This window comes from Periophthalmus magnuspinnatus, chromosome 11, assembly GCF_009829125.3.
Source record: "Periophthalmus magnuspinnatus isolate fPerMag1 chromosome 11, fPerMag1.2.pri, whole genome shotgun sequence".
NCBI lineage: Eukaryota > Metazoa > Chordata > Actinopteri > Gobiiformes > Gobiidae > Periophthalmus > Periophthalmus magnuspinnatus.
Window position 1 is genome coordinate 24181816 of NC_047136.2, and position 22808 is coordinate 24204623.

General features: G+C 39.1%; 1 protein-coding gene across 1 annotated transcript; it reads right to left on the reverse strand.

Annotated features, from left to right (window-relative positions):
- Positions 1 to 9586: 9586 nt before the first annotated feature.
- LOC117378340 (protein phosphatase 1 regulatory subunit 36) lies at positions 9587 to 22064 on the reverse strand. Its single transcript, XM_055225234.1, has 8 exons — positions 22009 to 22064; positions 20175 to 20308; positions 20017 to 20086; positions 19843 to 19941; positions 18088 to 18163; positions 14081 to 14258; positions 10509 to 10686; positions 9587 to 9707 (listed from the first exon to the last, which is right to left on the reverse strand). The coding sequence occupies exons 1-8, from the start codon at positions 22062 to 22064 to the stop codon at positions 9587 to 9589; spliced, it is 912 nt and encodes a 303-aa protein (XP_055081209.1).
- Positions 22065 to 22808: the final 744 nt, after the last annotated feature.

Below are 22808 nucleotides of genomic sequence, written 5' to 3' on the forward strand. Positions count from 1 at the left end.
GACGCAAGGGCAAAAAGGAGCGCTGCGCAGGTTCAGGGGCGCACGGGTCCGCCCCCCCACAGCGAGATACGACTTTAACACAACTTGATTTACTACATCATGAAGGAAGACGTGTTATTTTGAGAAGTGTTCTGACTCAAAAGCGTTTGACTGTTCTCTTAAAGATGCACTGAGGAACTTTTCTGGTGGAGGGTTTTTGCTCTTTTTTTCAATTATTGGTGTTTTATTGCTCAAAAAGTCTTCATAAAACACGGGTTCTTATTGTGAGTGGGGTCGCCTTTCCACAGATCTGATATGTAACAAGGTCTGATTGCGCAACCTGCTTGTCTCCGTGGAGATAGATGAGTTTAATCCTAGACTGTGGAACATTCTAGGCAAAGCAAATACGTTGCCATAGACATAAGCAGGTGGCGGACCCTCCACGTGAAGAGTTACAACTTTAAAGGTCATATATTGCGTAAATTTGACTCTTGTGAACTTTAAGCCATGTTATAAAGCTGTTTCGTCCTTAAAAACATACCTGGAGTTGTGTTTTGTTTCATTCACACATGTTTGAGTAACTCTGTATTATTAGTCTGTACATCTCCAAAGCTCAAAATGCTCTGTTCCACCTTGTGATGTCATGAAGTGGTAGTTTTCAAGTTAACAGCTCCTTTTACCTTTAGTTCAGTAGAGATTGACAATTCCAGGGTTGAAATCATCCAAATCATTCTCCTTGAGGTGTATGGAGTTTAAAAACACAATGGAGCACTTCCTGTATGACATGATGACATCACAAGGTGCAACAGAGCGTTATCTGTTTGAGAGAAGACACAACTCCAGGTCTGTTTGTGATGAGGAAACTGTATTTTAACATAGATGAGAGAATAGCGTAACATGAACCCTTTAAGGTCATTTTGTTTCTATTGATTTGTTCTTGTGTAAGTGCAAGTTATACAAGTCGTCATGTGGGACATTTAATCAGTTTTCAAGTTAAACATTACTCAATCTATTCAAACCCAGTGTCTAATGTGAGTTTTTGACCAATCGCGTGTGTTCATTTTGTGTATTCTGTGGTTTAATATAGACAAATTTCTAAGCAAAACATTCATAACTTTCATAATGACAGTATAGAGACCTACTTTTGGTAATAATATCAAACCCAAAGCCTGTCTGGTAAGTCACTATTAAATGCACTCAAATTTCATTATTAGATCATATAAAAACAAAAGTAGGTCTGATTATGCACTTGTGATTATTGGGACGTATAGAGTTTTGATTAGCCTATGTATTAGATGTGCTTTGTGGTTTAGAAAGTGTAAATATTAGCTTCATTATCCTGTGAAAACACACAAAGCTGAAAAGACACAGCAAAATTGAACTGGTCCATGTGGCTTTTGATATTCATAGACAAAGGCTCCCTCTAGTGGTAACATTTATTAAAACAGTTTTCACAGTTTGAAAGACACAGATTATTGGGACTTAAAAAAAAGCTCAAAATGTTTAGTTTCGAGACTTCTGGAAGCATAAAAACAGTATGAGTTTGGCCACATAAAAATATATTTATGTGATCATTGTGTTATAACTGATTAAAGGTTTCTCGTGCCATCTCGTCAATTTAGAAATGTACAGTATAAAGGTGATGTTTGGTAAATGAACAAGTTTAAATGTTTGTAATGTTTACGTCTGTCTAAATTTAGCTAAATGTCCCCTGCTCTTGGTCTCTCCCTCTCAGTGTACATTCAGTGTCCTTGGCTCTCCCCTCTCTGTGTCTCTCTGCTCTCTCTCCCTCTCTCCCACTCCCCTCTCTGTCTCTCTGCTCTCATTCCCGCCCTCTCTCACTGTCTAACCCCCCCATCTCCCTGCTCTCTTCCTCCCTCTCTTTCTCCCCCTCTCTCCCCTGTCTCTCTGTGCTCTCTCTTTCTCTCTTTCTCCCTCCTTCTTTCTCTCTCTCCCTCTCCCCTCTCTCTGTCTCTCGGCTCTCACTTTCTCTCCTCTCCTCGCTTTCTCTCTCCCCCCTCTCTCGTTCTCTCTTTCTCCCTCCTTCTTTCTCTCTCTCCCTCCCCCCCTCTCTGTCTCTCTGCTCTCTCTGTCTCCCTCCCCCTCTCTGTCTCTCGCCTTTTTCTCTTTCTCTCCTTCTCTCTTTCTCCCGCCTTCTTCCCCTCTCTCCATCTCCCTGCTCTCTCCCTCCCTCCCTCTCTCTCTCTCCCCTCTTTTTCTCCTTCTCTCTTTCTCCCTCCTTCTTCCCGTATCTCATCTCCCTGCTCTCTCCCTCCCTGCCTCCCTCCCTCTCTCTCTCCCCTCTCTTTCTCCTTCTCTCTTTCTCCCTCCTTCTTCGTCTCTCTCCCTCTCTCTGTGTCTCTACTCTTTCCCCCTCTCTCCCCTTCTCCTATTCTCCCTCCTTCTTCTTCTCTTGCTCTCCCCCCTCTATGCCTTTCTGCTCTCTCTTTCCTTCCCTCTTTCCCTCTCCCTCGTTCTCTCTCCATCTCCCTCTTTCTCCCTCTCTCCCTCCTGCTCAGAGGGTTCAGCTGTGACCCCTGCTGACCCCTGCTGACCCCTCCCCAGTCTCCCCCTCAGTCCTGTCCGTGCAGACTCCTCAGGCCCCCTGCTGGCCTGTCCTGTCTCTACATCCCTGGAAGTCGCCTCTTGAAAGACAAACTGATGATCCAGGCCCTGAACCGCTGTGAGACTGTGAGATCTGTGTGCTCGCCCGGATGATGATGTTTCACTCTCTCCCTTTCTCCCTCTTGCTCCTTCCATCTCTCTCTGTTTACCCCCTCTCTCTCCCTCCCTCCTTCCCCCTCCTTTCCTCCCTTTTCTCACAGGAGCTTAACTTGTGTACCAGATTACAACAGCCAATTAGGGCCAAGGCAAAGCTCCTTCTGCCACTGCACCGAGCCCAGAGAGAGAGTGTGGGTCTGGGGACTGAAGCAGAGCCGAACACTGCATCACTGTGGTCCATGAGGAGGGAACAACCCGGGTCAAAGCAGGTCTAAGACTAAGACAGAACTAAACCAAGACTAAACCAGGTCAAAGACAGAACTAAACCAAGACTAAACCAGGTCAAAGCAGGTCTAAGACTAAGACAGAACTAAACCAAGACTAAACCAGGTCAAAGCAGGTCTAAGACTAAGACAGAACTAAACCAAGACTAAACCAGGTCAAACCAGGTCTAAGACAGAACTAAACCAAGACTAAACCAGGTCAAAGCAGGTCTAAGACTAAGACAGAACTAAACCAAGACTAAACCAGGTCAAAGCAGGTCTAAGACTAAGACAGAACTAAACCAAGACTAAACCAGGTCAAACCAGGTCTAAGACAGAACTAAACCAAGACTAAACCAGGTCAAAGCAGGTCTAAGACTAAGACAGAACTAAACCAAGACTAAACCAGGTCAAAGCAGGTCTAAGACTAAGACAGAACTAAACCAAGACTAAACCAGGTCAAAGACAGAACTAAACCAAGACTAAACCAGGTCAAAGACAGAACTAAACCAAGACTAAACCAGGTCAAAGACAGAACTAAACCAAGACTAAACCAGGTCAAACCAGGTCTAAGACAGAACTAAACCAAGACTAAACCAAGACTAAACCAGGTCTAAGACTAAGACAGAACTAAACCAAGACTAAACCAGGTCAAACCAGGTCTAAGACAGAACTAAACCAAGACTAAACCAGGTCAAAGCAGGTCTAAGACTAAGACAGAACTAAACCAAGACTAAACCAGGTCAAAGACAGAACTAAACCAAGACTAAACCAGGTCAAACCAGGTCTAAGACAGAACTAAACCAAGACTAAACCAAGACTAAACCAGGTCTAAGACTAAGACAGAACTAAACCAAGACTAAACCAGGTCAAACCAGGTCTAAGACAGAACTAAACCAAGACTAAACCAGGTCAAACCAGGTCTAAGACTAAGACAGAACTAAACCAAGACTAAACCAGGTCAAACCAGGTCTAGGACTAAGACAGAACTAAACCAAGACTAAACCAGGTCAAACCAGGTCTAAGACAGAACTAAACCAAGACTAAACCAGGTCAAACCAGGTCTAGGTCTAAGACAGAACTAAACCAAGACTAAAACAGAACTAAACCAGGTCAAAACCAGGTCTAAACCAGGTCTAAGACTGAACTAAACACAAACTAAACAGTAGTCTGTGTTTGAAATTACTCAGGAATTGAACAGCAATAGAAACAGAGAAACACTGTCCCTGTCCCTCCAGCAGAAAACACATTACAGGTTTGAGAGGAGCTGCATAATAGTACACAGAAGCCAGTGGATTATGCAGGATAGAGATAGAACTCATTTTTTGTGTGATAAATGTATATATTTATAATCTTAAAGGGTTCACATCACACTGTTTTCTGATCTTTCTTATAATGATGTTTCCTTATCAAAACAGACCTAGAGTTTTGTTTTGTTTCATTCACATGTTTAACACACAAACTCTGCATCTTTACTCTGTTCTTCTCTCAAACTGAAAACACTCTGTTCCACCTTGTGATGTCATGTGGTGATACAGGAAGTGCTTCACTGTGCTTTTAAACTCCACACACCTTCACTAGAATCATTTGGATGATTTCAGCTGTAGAATTGCATCTTTGCAAAAAGCAAATTTGAAAACTCCCACTTCATGACATCACAAGGTGGAACAGAGCATTTTGATCTTTGGAGATGTACAGACTAGCAATAAAGTGTTACTCAAATATGTGTGAATGAAACAAAACATAACTCTGTATTTTTTGTCAATTTTGCATAATATCCATTTAACAATATGAATTTTGCTTTACCTGCAGTTTGAATATAATCTGTAGGGGAAAAACTCGCATTACGTTGTGCAACCAGCTGGCAAAGGAGAACAGCTAATCCCTTCAAATATGATGATGTGATGTGACTCTTAAAATTATTTTGTAATGATACGAGAAACTCGAGTTATGTCCAAGGCAAGTTATTTTTATTTATACCACACATTTCATACACAACGTGACACAATGCTCCAACAAATATAAAAAGATTACAACAATGATTACAAAAAGATCAAAAATTGTTTACAAAGTACAATTGTGTATATTTTATGGATATGTGTGAGAATGAGTGGATTGCAAGAAGGTTGTTTTTAATCTTCATTTTACAATATTTAATGTTTAATAACCGTATTTCTATCCATTGCAGAATAATAACTAAAAATGGCATACTTCAAATTTGCACTGCTCTGTTCTCTGTGATGGAGGCCGTGCTCAAGCCCCCGGTGGGTCAAATGTGTGAATAATAATAATAATAATAATAATAATAATAATAATAATAATAATAATAACAATAATAATAATAATAATAATAATAATAATAATAATAATAATGTTCTGAAATGTCCCTGTGTGTCAGATGCCGTCCCTGTGTCTCCATGGGGTCTTATTCTGTTTAAAACTGCTAGCCCTGTTTTGTGAGCTGGAGAGCCACATTTAGAATTTTAAAGGCTGAATTTCTCACTTTGAATTTTTTTTTTTTTTGAAAAAACATGTTAGAATCATTTTTATTCTGAATTTAAGTTGATTAAATTTTCAATATATATATTTTAATGTGTTCAAAAATTAAAAATAAAATGATCTTCCATAGAAGTATTTTGTGTATTTGCAGACTTGAAATATATCTGTGATTTTCTCTTAACTGGATGGAACAAAAGTTTGTTTTTTCAGCTTCGACAAATCAAATTCAAATATTTGTCTTGATCTTCTGCTTTTTATAAACAGTTGTGAGTTTTGGTGCAATGAAAAACAGAAGTATCAGAGTATCAGAGTATTGCCTCATGTTCCACAGTACTGCAGCACTGCTCTGTGTGACCATCAAGGAATAAAAGAGAAGTGACTCCAGTGTGGAAGTATAAAACGTGTTTATTCTTCTGTGACTTTAATGATTGAACTGAACAGGCCACACATGACGTCCATCAGACATGTCGTTGACTGGATTCATAATTTCATTTGGTTGACTCACATTTTATGATTGGATTATTATATTGTTTTTTGTTTGTTTGTTTGCATATCAGTGACTATCTAGGTCATGTTTTGAAGTGGAGGGTACACCACTGCTCCTTTCTGTGGAGGTGTTACCTTCTCCCCTTTTTGGGGACAATACACTGGGAATGATAATAATAATATTAAAACTGTAAGCAATGATAAAGTCCCTCGCCACCCCTTGCGTACATGCACCGCGAAGTCCATGTCTCTCGTCCCCACTTACATCGCCCTTTCTCCAAAATCATCATCTCTGTAATAGTACTCCATTCATTCCCATGAGAGCATTTATGATATTTTCACGTCTGCACACTTGTAAATAGAGATAAGTCTTCAGTTTGATGTGTGGAAAATGTGTACCAAATTTCAATGGTCTATGACAAACTATTTTTTTTCATCCCAGTTAAGCTAAACCCATGTACTTCTATGACAAATGTTGGTCATTGCCATGGCAACACGATTTTTTTGGCCCTATTCAAAATTTCAAGGTGGCGCTGTGGAACAGTTTTATATCGTAGCTATAAAAGTTGTACATAGCTGTGTTTAGTTCATTAATGCACACAAATGTTTCATTGGATCCGACTCAATTCGACATCACTTGTGAGAAATACGCACGTTTTTATGCTTTTCAAAATTCCCACTGATTTGTGGATTAGCCACACCCATATTTTAGAACTCATCAAAAATGTAAACAATAATATTTATTTGCAAATGGGTCTTGGTTAGTTTTCGTTTCTGCGTAAACTCTGCACACCTGACTGGGCGACAGGTGAGTGGGAGCTGAAGCACTTTGTCTGAAGAATAAAGGAAACTCCTGTGCACTGTCTCACTCTAAATGCAATTTTATTCCACACAACTCACTCTGGGTCACTCTGACCTTCCTCAGGTATGAGGACGGCCCCTTCCGCTCCCATTATATAAATAAGGGACCGCCCCCTTTAGTTTAATCAACCAATAATAGTGAGACACATATTCACAATCAGACCCCAAAAACAACCGCATAATTCACTATACTTTTTTTTTTTTTTTTTTTTAACCTTTATTTAACCAGGAAGGTCCCATTGATTTAAAAAGCTCTTTTTCAAGGGAGTCCTGGCCAAGAGGCAGCACATTTCAAACAAGTACATACAAACAAACAATGTTAAAATTGCATAGATACAAACGTTTTTATTGAGTTAAAATGCATGGATAATAACTAGAAAAGTATAATGATTATTATCGATCACAAAAAAATAGCAGATATATAATATAATTTTTAGATTTTTGTAAAAAAAAAAAAAAAACATAAATGGCATAACTGACACCCCCAACAAGTTCCATTACAACTCCCTCATAACTCAGAGAGAGGGCAAAAAACAGTTCTCTACATATCCACATCACAACATTACATTAAACAACAGTTCATCATTTAAGCCCTTAGGACTAAGAGTTTGTAGGGTAAAAATCCAATAGGCTTCGCGTGTCTTTAACGCACGGTCGTGGTCTCCACCCCTCCGCGGAGCAGGCACCTGTTCAATCCCACAGAAGCGAAGACACATCACGTTTTAACAGGTAAAATGGACAGCTACAGGAGAGTCCGCATCTTGGCGTCTTATCGCGCTTTTGTGTTCACTGATGCGGGTTTTTAGTTTTCGTGTGGTTTTTCCCACATATGCAAGAGCGCGCGGACAACGCAACAGGTACACTACGTAGGTTGACGCGCACGTGATGACACTCTTGATGGGAAGCTTCTTTCCTGTAAAAGGATGGCAGAAATGAGAGGTCTTAGTAGTATTATGGCACTGAGCGCAACTGCCACACCTATAATTACCATTAGGAAGAGGGGCAATAAGAGTTTGTGCATTTGGTGTGTTTCTGCCATGAGAGAAGTCTGAATGTACCAAGGCGTCTCTCAGATTTCTGCCCTTTCTATATGTGAACAGAGGTGGATCTTTGAATATTTGTGTCAATTGCGGATCAGTCTTTAAAATGTGCCAGTGTTTCAAAATGACTGATTTGATTTTGTGGCTCTGGGGTGAATACACTGTATTAAAAATCGCAGAAAAACATCTCTCATTCACCGAGTCCTTGTTCCTTAAAAGCACGTCCCTTGGTTTGGATAACGCAGCTTGATAAGCCTCCTCTATCCACGGTCGAGAATATCCTCTCTCCATGAATTTTGCCCTCATCTCTATGGACTTTTCTATAAAGTCCTCTGTACTCTGGCACACCCGTCTGAGGTGAAAAAACTGGCTTTTAGGGAGACCTCTTTTGAAGTGTGTGGGGTGTGCACTCGTGGTCAGTAGGAGAGTATTCTTGTCCATAGTTTTTTGATACAGTGTTGCACTCAAGAGGCCGCCCCTAATTTCAATCCGCATGTTCAAAAAATGAATTTTCCTTTTGCTGTCTTCACTTGTGAATTTTAGATTAGGTTTAAAATGATTCATCAAATTCACAAAGTCTGTTACCTGCTCACGATTGCCTTGAAAAACACAGAATATATCATCAATGTATCTGAAATATATCAGAATATTCTTGTGATAAGGGTTGTGCTCAGGGTTGAAAATATACAAATGTACAAAATAACCCACGCATAATTGTGTGTGCATATCGTGCCCATACTTGTACCTGACACTTGTTGGTAAAATGTCTTATTAAAATTGAGCTAGGGCCTTGATTTGCATATCACTGCTTTTTCCAAACAAAATATATGTGAAAGATTTATTTATTTATTTATTTTTTTTCCGAAAATTGCAATTTTGTTAAAAATTCACCACGACCACACCCAAAGTTATATTCAAAATGCAATTGATAATCTTTATTTGCACATGGGTCTTGTGTGAGGAGATGTCCTGAATGTGAAGGTGTGCGCTTGTGTCATTCTCAGGTTTGGTCCAATATGGTCGACTTCCTGTATGTCTCTGGACACTGTTTTAATGAGTCCCTCGCCAGGACATTGTCTCAGGCTCGGGCCTAAAAATAATAATACATTGAACATACATAGTGCTTATTTGGACACTCAAAGATACTTTAAAGCAATAATAAAACACTACAAGACAAAATCTGTCCAAATGGTGACGTCTATCAGAGGATCACAGTCATGGAACACAGTACCTGCCCATGTCAGGAACTGTGGGTCCTTTTCAACCTTCAAGAACACTCATTCAACATTGGTTGAAAAATAATCAAACATGCTCACACAGGTAGATTATTGTCTTCTTGGGGCGTCTTAAACTCAGAGAATGGTCTATTGTGGTTCACTTGTTGTCATGTCTATGTGCACTTTTGTCTCGCCTGTGTGTTTCTTTAAATGTTCTGTTTTGACCTGCCTTAGGACAACGGATGTAAACGAGCTATTGTACTAATTCTGGCATATTTACATTGATGCTGTTTGTTGACATGTTGATTAATATGCACTGTCCTAATTAAAATAAATTTATTAATTAAAAAAAGACAATGGTGGAAATCATGGGGGGAAATGCCAGATTAAACAGGTGAGTTTTTATTAGTGATTTGAAGTGCTGTAATGAGCCCGAGTTCTTGATGAATTGCGGTAGTGTGTTCCAGAGGGCGGGAGCGGCGGCGAAGGCTCGGTCCCCCAAGGGTCGGTGCTTTGTCCTTCACTGTTCAGCCTGATCCCTGCTGACTGGAGCTTGGTCTGCCTCTGTGTGTGTGCTCTGGTTTTCATGAACCAGAGTCACAGGATCAAACTGCTGCAGAGGCTGGCCCAGGATCCCAATGCTGAAACACAAACCAGTACACAACAAGAAATAAGAACTGGATTTATCTTTCATCAAATATATACATAAATACAGAAAAACTACAATATTTAAAAAGATTTGTCAAAGAGCCCATATTAGACTGTTTTCTGATCTATGTTATAATGCTGTTTCCTCGTCACAAACAGGACCTGGAGTTGTTTTGTTTCATTTATACATGTTTAACACACACACCCTGCATATTTAGAGTTCTTTTCACAAACAGAAAACACTCTGTTCCACCTTGTGATGTCATGTGGTAAGACAGGAAGTACTCCACTGTGTTTTTATACTCCACACACCTTCACTAGAATCATTTGTATCATTTCAGGGCAGGAATTGTCAATCTCTACTGAACAAAATGTAAATGGTAGCTGTTAACTTGAAAACTACTTCATGACATCACAAGGTGGAATGAAGCATTTTGAGTTTTGGCTGAAGCACACAAGAGTGAAACTGCTATTAGTTAGTTGTAGCAAACTGAAGAAATGTTATGTTTCTTTTGCTTTATCTTCCCTACAATTAAAGGGGCTGTCACCATCTTAAAAACGTCAAAAAACAAAGTAGTTAATTTAAAATTCTTACATTTAACCCTCACATTCATGACGCTTTCTGAGTATCTAATGAATCACCGCAATGAGTTTCTAAGCACGTTCCACAACTTTTAGAGCGGTTTGGCATCACACTACTGCTAACAACAACTAGCATGCTCATTTTGACCTCAATTTTTGTTTTATTACATTTAAAAAAGCTGATGAAAACTGGGAGCATCTATTTCTCTGACCTCATTTGGCACAGCTCCTCCGTCAGGTCCTCTGGGTCTGTGGGCGGAGTCAGGAGCAGAGGTTCCGGTGCGGCTTTAGGTCCCACGAACAGGTGAGGAGACTGTTCCCGCGGCGACGGCAGCAGGGACGCCATCAGAGGAGATCGACTGTTCGCCACACTGTGCAGCGAGGAGCGGGACGAGCTGAGGAAGGGAAATAAAACTCAGGCTCATCAAAAAACAAGTGAAAGAGGATTTTGAAGAAGGTGGAGGCAATCACGGTTATTCATGTTTTACGTCAGGGGTGTCCAAACTTTTCTCATCGAGGGTCGAATATGAAAACACGGACAAAGCGGAGGGTCGATCGAGGGCCATAGACTCATGGTAAATACAGCGAATCATTCAAATACAAGTCAAAACTTTGGACGTACACACAATAATAATATCTCACTGTATTGTGTATTTGTTTCTTTATGTTTTGCACTTTCTACATTTTAGATATGAACAGAACGTATCAACTATATAACACAAGATATATCGAATTATGTAGTAAAGAATAAAAGGTTCATAGGTCAAATCCAAGTAGCCTGTAGCTTTGTTGACAGCTCTGCAAATCCTTGGCTGTAAATGGTTTTCAAGTCACAGCTTTGCCTTGTCAAGGTCAAGAAATGCCAAGAGTATAAAGCAGGGTTCAAAGCAAATGGTGTTTGTCTTTTGTTTGTTTTTGTTTTTTTTAATCTAGCACGTATGTTGTTTTTATGTAACGAGTTGTGTTTATTTTTGCTAACTACAGTACATTCCACATGTGTTCATTCATCGTTTTGAACATCTGAGTTATATTATGAAGTTATTGTATAAGGAAGGACAAAAATTTAAGACTTAAACAATGCAAAAAATCCGATATTTTCAAAGGATTGACAAAAATAAGAGAAGTACTAAATCATATCTGAAGGAGCCGTACAAGAAACACAAATGTTCAAATCATTTCATATTGTCAACATAAAGCTTTTGTCACTTGCTCACAGTGGGACACAGAGGAACCAGACCTTTTACTCAAGTAGGAGTGAAAGTATGCTTCTAGAAAAGTACTCTGATTCTGCTAGAAAAATACTCTGATGTGTACTATTGACTGAGTTTTAAAAAGCGTATACACCCAAAAGTCATTGCTTTAGTTCTTCAGATTGTGTGGTGTAGAGATGGTTTATAGTCCTGTCGTAATAAACTGTTTTGGGTAAAATTATTAAAAGCATTTCTTAAACATTTCTTAAGGGGTATTATGTCAAATTGAATGGTGAGCTTTTGATTTTTCGGCACGACGACTTTCCACAAATACTTAAAAACATGATACATAACTTTACACAACAACTTCACAAACCTGATGCGATGTGCAGTAGTTTCATTAGCCAGATACACGCTGATTGTGCTGTGATTGCGCTTTGAAGGGGGAGTGATTTAGCATCGAGAGCAAAGGGAGATTCAAAAAGCATCAAAAACAAACGTGAAACTTAGAAAACATGATAATACGTAATTTTTCGGCAAATGTAGCTTTTTCAAACAATAAAAGGAAACATGGTGATTTAAATCTGTTATATGTTAGCAGCTAATCTCCCACAGAAAAAAAAAAAAAAAAAAAAAAAAAAACTGTTTCAGATTAACTAGGAAGCACATAATGAAACACCTTCATTTCCCAGTAAATTCACCACAATATGACTGAAATATGAAACATGCCGACTTCTCTATAATGATGAGATTTGACCTGCATCTATAAAAAAAACTGTACATTAGAGCGCTTCAGGGAAATGTGTTGGATGAATCACCAAAGGCAATTACTGTTTGTGCCAATGCAGAGGAGAACAGAACAAAATGTGCTGAGGAATATACGTGGTTTATTGCATATTTCCAACCAAGAAATCCATTTGTGTTAACTCCCATAATCACCCACTCGACAGCTGTTCAAGCAGAAGTATCATTTAAAGACTACGAAGAAACCAAAACAAATGGGGTCGAGTTAAAAGTGCTGGACCTGATTTTTATTGTGTTAAACTGTGGAAAAAACAGAACTAGTTTATTCCAAATGGTTTGCAGTGGTCCGGAGTTATTCCTCACTTACCTTATGCATTCAGAGCATCCTAATGATTCACCATGATGAGTTTATAAGCTCCTTTCCCAACTTCCAGAGACCATAGTGGAGTTCTGATGTCACGCTAACGCTAACAACGCTTAAACGGCACGCAGACGACTTATTTTGACCTCAAGAGCTGCTAATACTGTACTGGGGCAAGACCATTTTTGCTCAAATACATGAGAAGCAATCATGTACAAACTACGGCTCAAGGGCCAAATGTGGCCCTCTGACCAATTTTTGTTGGCCCTCAAGCCTCCTCCTAAACTGTCCCAATTGATCAAGAAGTATTTTTTACAACAAATTGAAGAGATTCTAGCTCTATAACCTGAATAACATCACACTGCATTGTGACACAGACCTAAAAATAATCTTCCAAGTCTTATTAAAGGTACAATGTCTCTGTCAAACCTGTGTTAAATGCACTATTTGACTCCTTGTATCAAAACTGGTTTGTGGCCCTCGGTGAAAAAAGTTTGGACACCCCTGATGTACATGTTCATTAATCCACCAAGTGACTGTGAACCGCTAGAAATCTGAGCCATTTTCCTCGTGTATAACTCTAAAAGACTTCTCCTGTCATTGTGTTTGCCTCACACTTCCTACACTGATGGATACACACATTAATGCTCAGGTTGTCATTGTTTAGACTGGACCTGACAGAGAACGAGCGCACGGCTTCTCACAACTTACAAAACTGTCAATCAAACGCCAAACAGAACAGATACACGAGAAAAGAAGTGAAGGTGCAGACAAAGGGAGATGGATGAGGGAGGGTGTGTCTAGCAATGGGTTTGAGATTGATGAAAAACTAGCACCGTTGTTATAGCGATTGACGATTCAAAGCAAAATACACTGCCTGGCCAAGAAAAAAGTCGCGACCTGGATTTAACAAAGCATGGACGATTATCTTTCAGCTGGCAACAAGTTATTTAACGCCAACTGGTGCTATGAGGTGCTTCTCTTTTCTTAAACAACCACCATCCCGTGGTCGTGGAAAAGATGTTAGTCTGGTTGAGAAAGGTCAAATCATTGGCAAGCAGAGACAATATCTAAGGAGACTGCAGAAGCAACTGCCTCCTACTCCGCTCCCATTGACCCATGTCATATATTGAAGCGCCACTGTGCCAAATTCCATCTTATTCCATAGAAGTATATCTATTTTTTTTAATTTATAGGAAATATTAGGATCACTCCCATTGGAAAAACATGGGTGCTTTCAGGCGTTGCCATAGTAACACCACGCAAAATACAACACCAGGCTCCAGACTATTACATTATTTTACATTATGCAACATTTCGATAACTTTTTCCATTTCTAAAGATGTAATATTTACTTTTAAATTGTTTCTCGCTATGGCAACAGTCCTCATTTTACATCATTCTGTTCAGCCCGTGGATACAGTGATTTACACCAACCATCGCTTGAGAGCAGTGTGACATTCAGCGGCCGTGCGGTGAACTCCTGTCTTCTTCTCTGAGCCAGTGGAAACAGCAGAAGTCCTCCGTGAGTGCACTTCCTGTTTGGTTTTGACTGCGGCGCTGAAGTTGTCCGAGTACAAAATACGACCAATTTCCTCCTGGATCAGCTTCAGCTCCGTCCTCCCAAAAGTCACCCAGGACACGAAGCAGAAGAAACTGTACAAAACCTGAAAACACACACAAGAATTACACTGAATTTAATATAAGCTGCCGAATGAGCCATAATGTGTCAAATATCACCCCCACTCTACACCATGCACTTAAAGCTGCTCTGTGGAACTTTTCTGGTGGAGGGTACACTGCTCGTCTCCGTGGATATGTAAATGCTTTGCCTATAATTTATCAATTTTACGGCATTAGTGCTTATCTATCCCTATGGAAACAAGTTATCGGCACATTAAAGGTCAGATCTGTGGAGAGGCAACCCCATTAACCTAAGAATGCATGTTTTTTCCAAGGTGTTTTTTTTCTTCTTTTTTTTCTTTTTTTTTGCGATAAAATCACTTATAATTAGACGGATGGATGGACAGATAGAGAGAGACAGACAGAGAGACAGTCAGATAAATAGAGACTGACAGACAGAGACAGACAGATGGACAGACAGACAGATAGATAGATAGATAGATAGATAGATAGATAGATAGATAGATAGATAGATAGATAGATAGATAGAGAGAGACGGACAGACAGACAGATAGATAGAGAGACAGATCGGCAGATAGATAGATAGAGAGAGAGAGAGAGAGAGAGAGACGGACAGACAGATAGATAGAGAGACAGACCGGCAGATAGCTAGATAGAGAGAGAGAGAGACGGACAGACAGATAGATAGAAACGGGCAGACAGAGAGAGAGAGAGAGAGAGACAGATGGACACACAGATGGAGAAAGAGACGGATGGACGGACAGACAGATAGAGAGACGGACAGACAGATAGATAGAGACGGGCAGACAGATAGAGAGAGAGAGAGAGACAGATGGACACACAGATGGAGAAAGAGACGGATGGACGGACAGACAGATAGAGAGACGGACAGACAGACAGGTAGAGAGAGAGACAGACGGACAGACAGACAGATAGAGAGCGAGACAGACTAACAGACAGATAAATAGAGAGAGATACGTTGGAACATTTCAGACAGACATAACAACTCCATGGAGACAATCAGGTGTCAGATTCTCTACCAGAAAAGTGTCATAGTGTAAGTTTTGTTCAGTTTCTTTAGTTTGAACCTTTGAGCCTGTTGTGCTTGAATCTACTCATAACACCAGTCGACAGCAGCAGGTACAAATTCTCGGCACTGCCCACTTCTGTACAGTGTAAGGCTTTTATGAAGAAGTTGAAAAAATTGAAATGGGGGAAAAAAAATACATAGAAAAAAAGTCATCATTCTTATTGTGAGCGGCGCAGCTATACATAATATTTCTTTTATATTTCCCTGCTTTGACCTCACAGTACCCTACCTCTCTGCACTGCGCCTGTCAAAGTCTTGGTGCTATTTGTATCCCTCGGGTGCTACACGGCGCACGTTAATGGGCAGGTGCAGTTGGCGTGATATTTGTCTCCTGTCCACCCACCTGGCTAAACACTGCAGAGGACGCCTGTCAAAGCAAAACACCTGTCAAAGCAACGCACCTGTGTGGAGTCAACATCCCAGACCAGACCTGTGACTAATTTATTCACGAAACCACCGGCAGAACCCACCAGTCAACGTCAGTCTTATTCACACATGGTCAGCTGTGCGAGGGCCAGTGCGAGGGCCGTTTTTCAGTCTGGACAAAAGCATGGTGAGTAGAGCTGGGTAGATTTTAGTCAAGTTTAAAGGGCCAGTATTTCACTATTTTCTGATCTATGTTATAATGTTGTCACTATGTCACTAACAGACCTGGAGTTGCGTTTTGTTTCATTCACACATGTTAAACTCACAAATCCCGCATATTTAGGCTTTTCTCTCACACTAAAAACATTCAGTTCCACCTTGTGATGTCATGTGGTAATACAGGAAGTGGTTTACAAGGTTTACAATTATTGCTTTTTTTCCCCTTATTACACATTTTCTTGTTTTGAAAATGCCATATTCGCTGAAAACAACATATTAACATGTTTAATACATTTCACTTCTGATTTTAATGCTATGAATCCCCCCTCCCTTTGCTCTCTGTGCTAAGTCACTAACCTTCAGATAAGCTAATAAAACTACTGCACATTGAATCAGGTTTGTCAGGTTGATATGTACAGTTTTGTACCATGTTTTTATATATTTATGGAGACTTGTCGTGTGGGTGCATGGGTGACGTCGGCTTGTGGGTGGAGCTTTGGACAGAGTCTTACAGCTAAACATAAGGAGGCTTCAAACAGGGCTCAGGAGAGATCACCAACAGACTCAAACATGCACGGATGACAGGCATGTTTTGGAGAAAGGAACAATGTTAAAACATGGTAGAAAGCTAACTGGAAAGAGTGAAAAGAGTAGTGTTACTTAAAGCTATCGTCCATAAGTTTATTAGATCGTTTTCACCAGTAGATGGCAGATGTGAAACCTGTTCGTCTCTCCCTTCACCTGGGCTTTGCTCAGACTCTCCTGTGCTTCGGTCTGTCAGGCCAAACTGGCACACTATCAGACAGCAGTAAAGCAGAAAGCATCTAGTGGTGATATGTGAGAATGCAACAGGGCAGGTTCAGCCATTCTAATTATAAATGGTAGATTTAAAAGACAATATAAAGACTAAGAGTAATTGCTAATAATACACAGTACTTTTATCACCCCATACTCTTACTTCTAAAACACATTCTACTATGTTAGCCCACATCAGTCTGAGCATATTGAGTGTGAGGAGATCAGATCAGTGTTGTGTGTCTGTGTCAGTGGAGGTGTTCAGTGTGTGCAGAGGAGGTACACAGAAGCACTCACTCCCTCCAGGAGCCACTCAGTTTGATCCAAGGACGACCGGCCCCTGGAAGATAAGAAAACCTTTGGTCATTTGATCAATGATTTTAATACTGTGAACAACAGACACACACCAGTATCGATTATTGTTTTCATTTATTTATTTTAATTTTGTAATTTAATGGGCCCAAATTACACTATTTTCTGATCTATCTTATAATGTCCTCATCACAGACAGACCTGGAGTTGTGTTTTGTTTCATTCACATGTTTAACACACAGATCCTGGATATTTAGGTTCTTCTCTCAAACAGAAAACACTCTGTTCCACCTTGTGATGTCATGTGGTAATACAGAAGTGTTTCACTGTGTTTTTAAACTCCATACACCTTCACTAGAATCATTTGGTTGATTTCAGCCCAGGAATTACCAATCTTCACTGGGGAAAAAAAAAGGCAAAAAGGAGCTGTTAACTTGAAATCTACCACTTTGTGACATCACAAGATGAAACAAAGTGTTTTGAGCATTGAAGATGTAGACAGATTAATAAAACAGGGTTACTCAAACATGTGTGAATGAAATAAAACACAACTCTGCGTATGTTTTTGATGAGGTAACAGCTTTATATCATGGCGAAAAGCTCTAATATTGTGTCCTGTTCCTATACTGTATAATTATTTTTGATAATCTTAGTGCAAACTGTACATTTGGAGCTTAGTGTTCAAAAACTGTGCGTGCTCCACTGCAATTTCAAGTACTATGTGACACTACATAGCCCTGCTTACAGCCACCTGGCTGCAGAGGCGGAGTTTGATGTGTCCTCTTAGACCAATCACACTGTTCCTCATATGTCCAGACTCCACCCTCCTCCTCTCTCACTCTTTTCCTTAGTCTTCCAGATACTGCCCAAATGAGCAGCTCTATTTGAAATGTGGTTGTAGCAGGAGTTTAGTCCCACTTTCATAAATGTTTGATAGATAACCTTAATGCCATACTGTGGAACCAGGCAAAGCAGGAACATTTCCAGAAAAGTTCCACAGTGCAGCTTTAGTCTTACTTGAGTTGTTTGTGTCCTGTGTCTCTGTCCAGGATCAGACTGAAGTAACACACTGCCAGTCTCTTCAGGGCCAGCTCTCTTTTGGCAGAGCTCCTCTTCTTCATCTGCTGCTCCGTCACCATGTCCAAACTAAACAAGAAAAAAAAAAAAAAAACTTTGGCAAAATATTACAGAACAGGTGCTGTAAACACGTATGAGATCTAAAGTGCGCAAGGGTGTGTCGACATAATCACATTTAAATGATTAGTTTGAGCCAAGAACATTAATATAAATAAATGTGCACGATTAAAATAAATGTGTATAATACTGGCTCCTATTTCATATTGGATGATTTCAAAAATGTTATTGTGTTTAAATGTTTTTAGGCTGAATAATTATGCTAAGTAGGTTCAGTTCACACTTAGTGCAGCTCAATAGACCTAGCCTACATACAGAAACTGTGAATAATAGCCTACATACAGCTCCTCCCTCCAGATGGATATAAGGCAGTGTCCTGCAGTAATCTGACCAGAACTGAAGAAGCAGCTTGGATGAGCAGAGAAACTACTTCACTCCTACAACTTTTTTCCAGCTGATAGATTTAAATTCGGCTTTTACAATGGATCAGACCTGAATGACTGATGTAATACACAGACGTGTTTAAATGTGTGCATTCTATGGATCCTCTTTATTTGAGGGAGTTACTGCAGCTCTAAACTCCACCCAGAGCCCTGAGGTCAGCTGACCTGCTCCTGCTGCTGTGCCCAAAGCCAGGCTCAAGACCAGAGGACACACAGCCTTTTCTGTGACAGCACCCAGACTATGGAACAGCGCCCTCTGCCTGTCAGATCCTCTCAGTCTTTAACACAGTTTAAGACTAGACTGAAAACCCACCTCTTCTCCCTGGTATTTAACACTAGCTAAACAGGGGGTTTTATTGTTCTTTTCTATGTATCGTCTTATGTGTATATTTGTTTTTTTTGTTGACTTTTATGTGAAGCACTTTGGGCAGCTGAAGTTGTTAAATGTGTTACATAATTCAAGTTGAATTGAATAATAATATGTAGATAAACAAGAGAACAGAAATTTGCAGTGCAGTGTTCCTAACAAAGGTTTACACACACACCCCCTCCCACCCCCCCCCCCCCCCACACACACATATATATATATATATATATATATATATATATATATATATATATATATATATATATATATATATATATATATATATATATATATATATATATATATATATATATATATATATATATATATATATATATATATATATATAAATACATATATACATATACACAAACAGTGATATTTTGGTGGTTAATTTTATATTTCATTTAATTTAATGCAGTATTTGAAGGGCTTCGAAACATGATTTTTTTTTTTTTTTCTTGAGTTAAGATTTTTTTTTTTTTTTTTTAGGTTAGGTTAACCTTCTTGATAAGATGAATAAGGTTAAATGACATTTTGGTGATTATGTTACTTGATTAAAATTTGATCAATTGCAAAGTCATCCTTGAACCTGAACCAGGACAAGTACAAGTACACACTTCTGCAAAATATTATCCATGGAGCTAATGTTTCTGTTAGCTAAAGGAACCATATTTCCATGGAAACAAGCAGGAGGAGGTTTTCCTTGAGGCCAAATAAGAGTCAGGTTTGTGGAATGCAAGCCCTGCTCAGAGTATGTTTTTCAGAAATAAAAAAAAGCATTATTATTTTGTGTTTTGTGAAAAAAAAGATAGAAATTGTCGTTTTAAAGAGCACATCAAGATGTTTCTGTCAATATAATTAATAACACTTTGACTTACACTATCAGCGTCTTTGGCTTGTTTTCCAGGGAATTATATTCAAAGAAACAGCAGAGGTAATGAAGAACAGCAATCAGGATTTCATCAAGTTGTTTACTCCTAAAAGGACGAACGGAGATTATCTGTCATTTGCTGGTGCTTCAGAATGACAAGAGCAGCATGTGTAAATCTCACTTTAATATGTCCAGGAAGCAGTGAGGTATGGGCAGGGAGTCGTTCTCAAGCAGCAATTTCACTGCCACTTCTAAAAAAAGAAAGATACAACATTAGGTCATTGTTTACATGGAAACATTACTGCGTCAAAAAAAATACAGCAAATTACAAATACTTGCGTTTAACATCTTCAAGTGTCACGTGCTCCCCCTGGTTTTCTATCACAGCAGATCTGTACGCTTTCAGAAGAGCGGGATCCACAGTTTTAATTTTGCTCCAGCACCTTCGGTTCACTCGGTAAACTTCAGCCAACCTGAAAAAGAAATACATTTGAATTATGTTTAAATTCACTACTAGGTAAAGATATTGCAGATGTGCTCATACTTAAGTACAACTATTCAGGTATTTGATTTGAAATGAAATATGTTATAAAATATTCTATTGTATTTTTGGTTTGCAGTTTGCAAATTTATGTCAGCAAGTTCAGTAAATAAAATTATAGTATTACTTTGTTTACCTAAACTCGGGGCCGGCCCAGACTATAAGCAGACTAAGCAGCTGCTTAGGGCCCCAAGGCCAGCAGAGGGCCTCCAAGAGCCCATACATTTACATTAAAAATAATATATAAAGTTTTATTGCAAACAGGGTTTTATTGTTTTATTGGGCACAGGGCGTGTGTGTTTACAACAGCCTAAATATCCCTCTAAAATGATTACATTTGTTTCATATCTATAGTAGTAAATTATCTGCTGCTACATGTGTTTTTGAGTCGGGCAGAGGTGAGGGCAGCTGTGTGTTTACACCGATGCAAGGACCTGACATAATGTAAATGTAAGCCCACTGTCGCCAACAGGAACACATTAAAATCCACCAGAAACTTGTCTAGAATAAAAAAAAAATCTTGACTTCTCTTATACGTTTGTGTTTTGTTCTTGTGACTGTGGTAGTTGTGACATTCTGGATGTTTTCAGTCTGATGTTGTTCACATAAACACAAATACAACTGGTCAAAGTGATGAGAGCAGAGTCATAATGTGTCAAACGTGAATCTCCAACAGCTGAGCCAGGAGGGGGCCCCAGAGACACATTCAGCTTAGGGCCCCCTGAAAGCTAGAACCGGCCCTGCCTAAACTGATACGATATATTTGAAACTAAAATATATGTTTGATTTGAAATTGCATAAGCTATAAATTATTCTATTATAGCGTCTGTTTGTATTTTTCTGATTTAAAGTTGCATAGGTAAATTCACTAAATAAAAACACGGTAGTATTTCTTCTACTTGTGTAGCCTACGAGTAAGATATATTTGAAATATTATGAGTAGGCCCAAAATAATATTAAGTTGTATACTTTGTACATTTATTTGAATCTGTATGTAGATTATTAATTGAATAAATTAATAGTAGTGTTGCTCCCAGTGTGGTAGCCTAATACTAGTATGATATATTGGGCTCAGTGGGTAGAGCATTTGTCCTGATCCAAAGGTTGGGGGTTCAAATTCCACTCTCGACATAAACATCATTGGCTCAACAGTCCAGTCCACTAATCTACAGGTTGGCGGTGCGATTCCATCTCCCACAAATTAACACTGTTATTGTGTCCTTGGGCAAGACACTTAACCCACCTCGCCCCTAGTGTCTGTGTACACCGGTGTGTGAATGGGTGTGTGTGTAAAGATTTGAGTGACTTGACGGTGGAAAAGCGCTATACAAAAATGTGACCATATTTGCAAAGTTATAACTAGGCTAATAAACTATTCTTTTGTAATTTTGTTCATATTTTGCACATTTATTTAAAGTCGCAGGTACCATTCTGACTTCTGGAGAATCTCTTCAAAATGGACATCAGTTGGTCTTCTTTTCTTAACAACAGGCTTTTCTGGTGGTAACAAGCTGGAACAGGATCCAAATGGAGACACACAATAAACACTATGAACACGTATAAACACTACAGCAGACTAGAGGTTACAGTATATCACACACGATAAATAAAAGTTAATCATTCTTATCTGACCTGATAAAGTCCACAGTGTTGGCTTCATGGTTCCACTCCCAGCGTCCTGCTCTCATGGTATCTCTCTCTCTCTGATATGTTTTATTCAGCATCTCTGACGAAACAAAACTCCTCTGAAAGTAGCTAGCCACTTACTTCCTGTTTGCCGTATCCAAGCAACAGCCAATGAGAGTGAAGCTATTCTAGAGCAGGGAAAGAGCCTGTTTCACTGTGTAGAAAAGCTTTAAAATGTTATATTTTAATGTAAGGAAGTGACACGTGTGATTTGGTGATAGTCTGAGTAATGATGCTTCTTATTAAAAAAATAAATAAAAATTAAAAAATACAAAAATGAAAATAAAATAAGTTAAACAAAATTAATAAATAAAAACAAAATAAAATTAATAAAATACAATTCAAGTAAATTAAAATTAAATAAATTTAAATTCAATTAAATAAAAAAAAACAGTACATGTAGAATTAATAGGCCTATTGAATACAAGTTGTTACTTTAGGTGTTTTTCATATTGATACTTTGCAACTGGTGTCATCCACATTCCCTAGGGGGGATGCTAACTAGGTGCACTACTTTGTCTGAAGCTCTATTAGACTTTAAAATGAGTTTTAACACAATCTGACCAGAAAGAGCTGATTTGTGCTAGGCTATTAAATAAGTCCCTCTCAAATAGCATTACAGTCACAAGCCTGCTAGCGTTAGCCAACAGTTTTTCAGTTTGTCACTCTGTCTCACCCTTTTGTTGAAAATCAAACAGAAGCACAAACTCTTTTTTTGATCACAGGCTCCCGAAAATGTCTCGTTT

Excerpts from the sequence above, each read along its gene's own strand:
- LOC117378340 (XM_055225234.1), bottom strand. The coding sequence starts at position 22,064 with ATGAGAGCAGGACGCTGGGAGTGGAACCATGAAGCCAACACTGTGGAC. Across the intron at positions 20,087-20,174 it reads GACACTTGAAGATGTTAAAC|AAGTGGCAGTGAAATTGCTG; the intron begins GCAAGTATTTGT and ends TTCTTTTTTTAG. Across the intron at positions 19,942-20,016 it reads TGCTTCCTGGACATATTAAA|GAGTAAACAACTTGATGAAA; the intron begins GTGAGATTTACA and ends TCGTCCTTTTAG.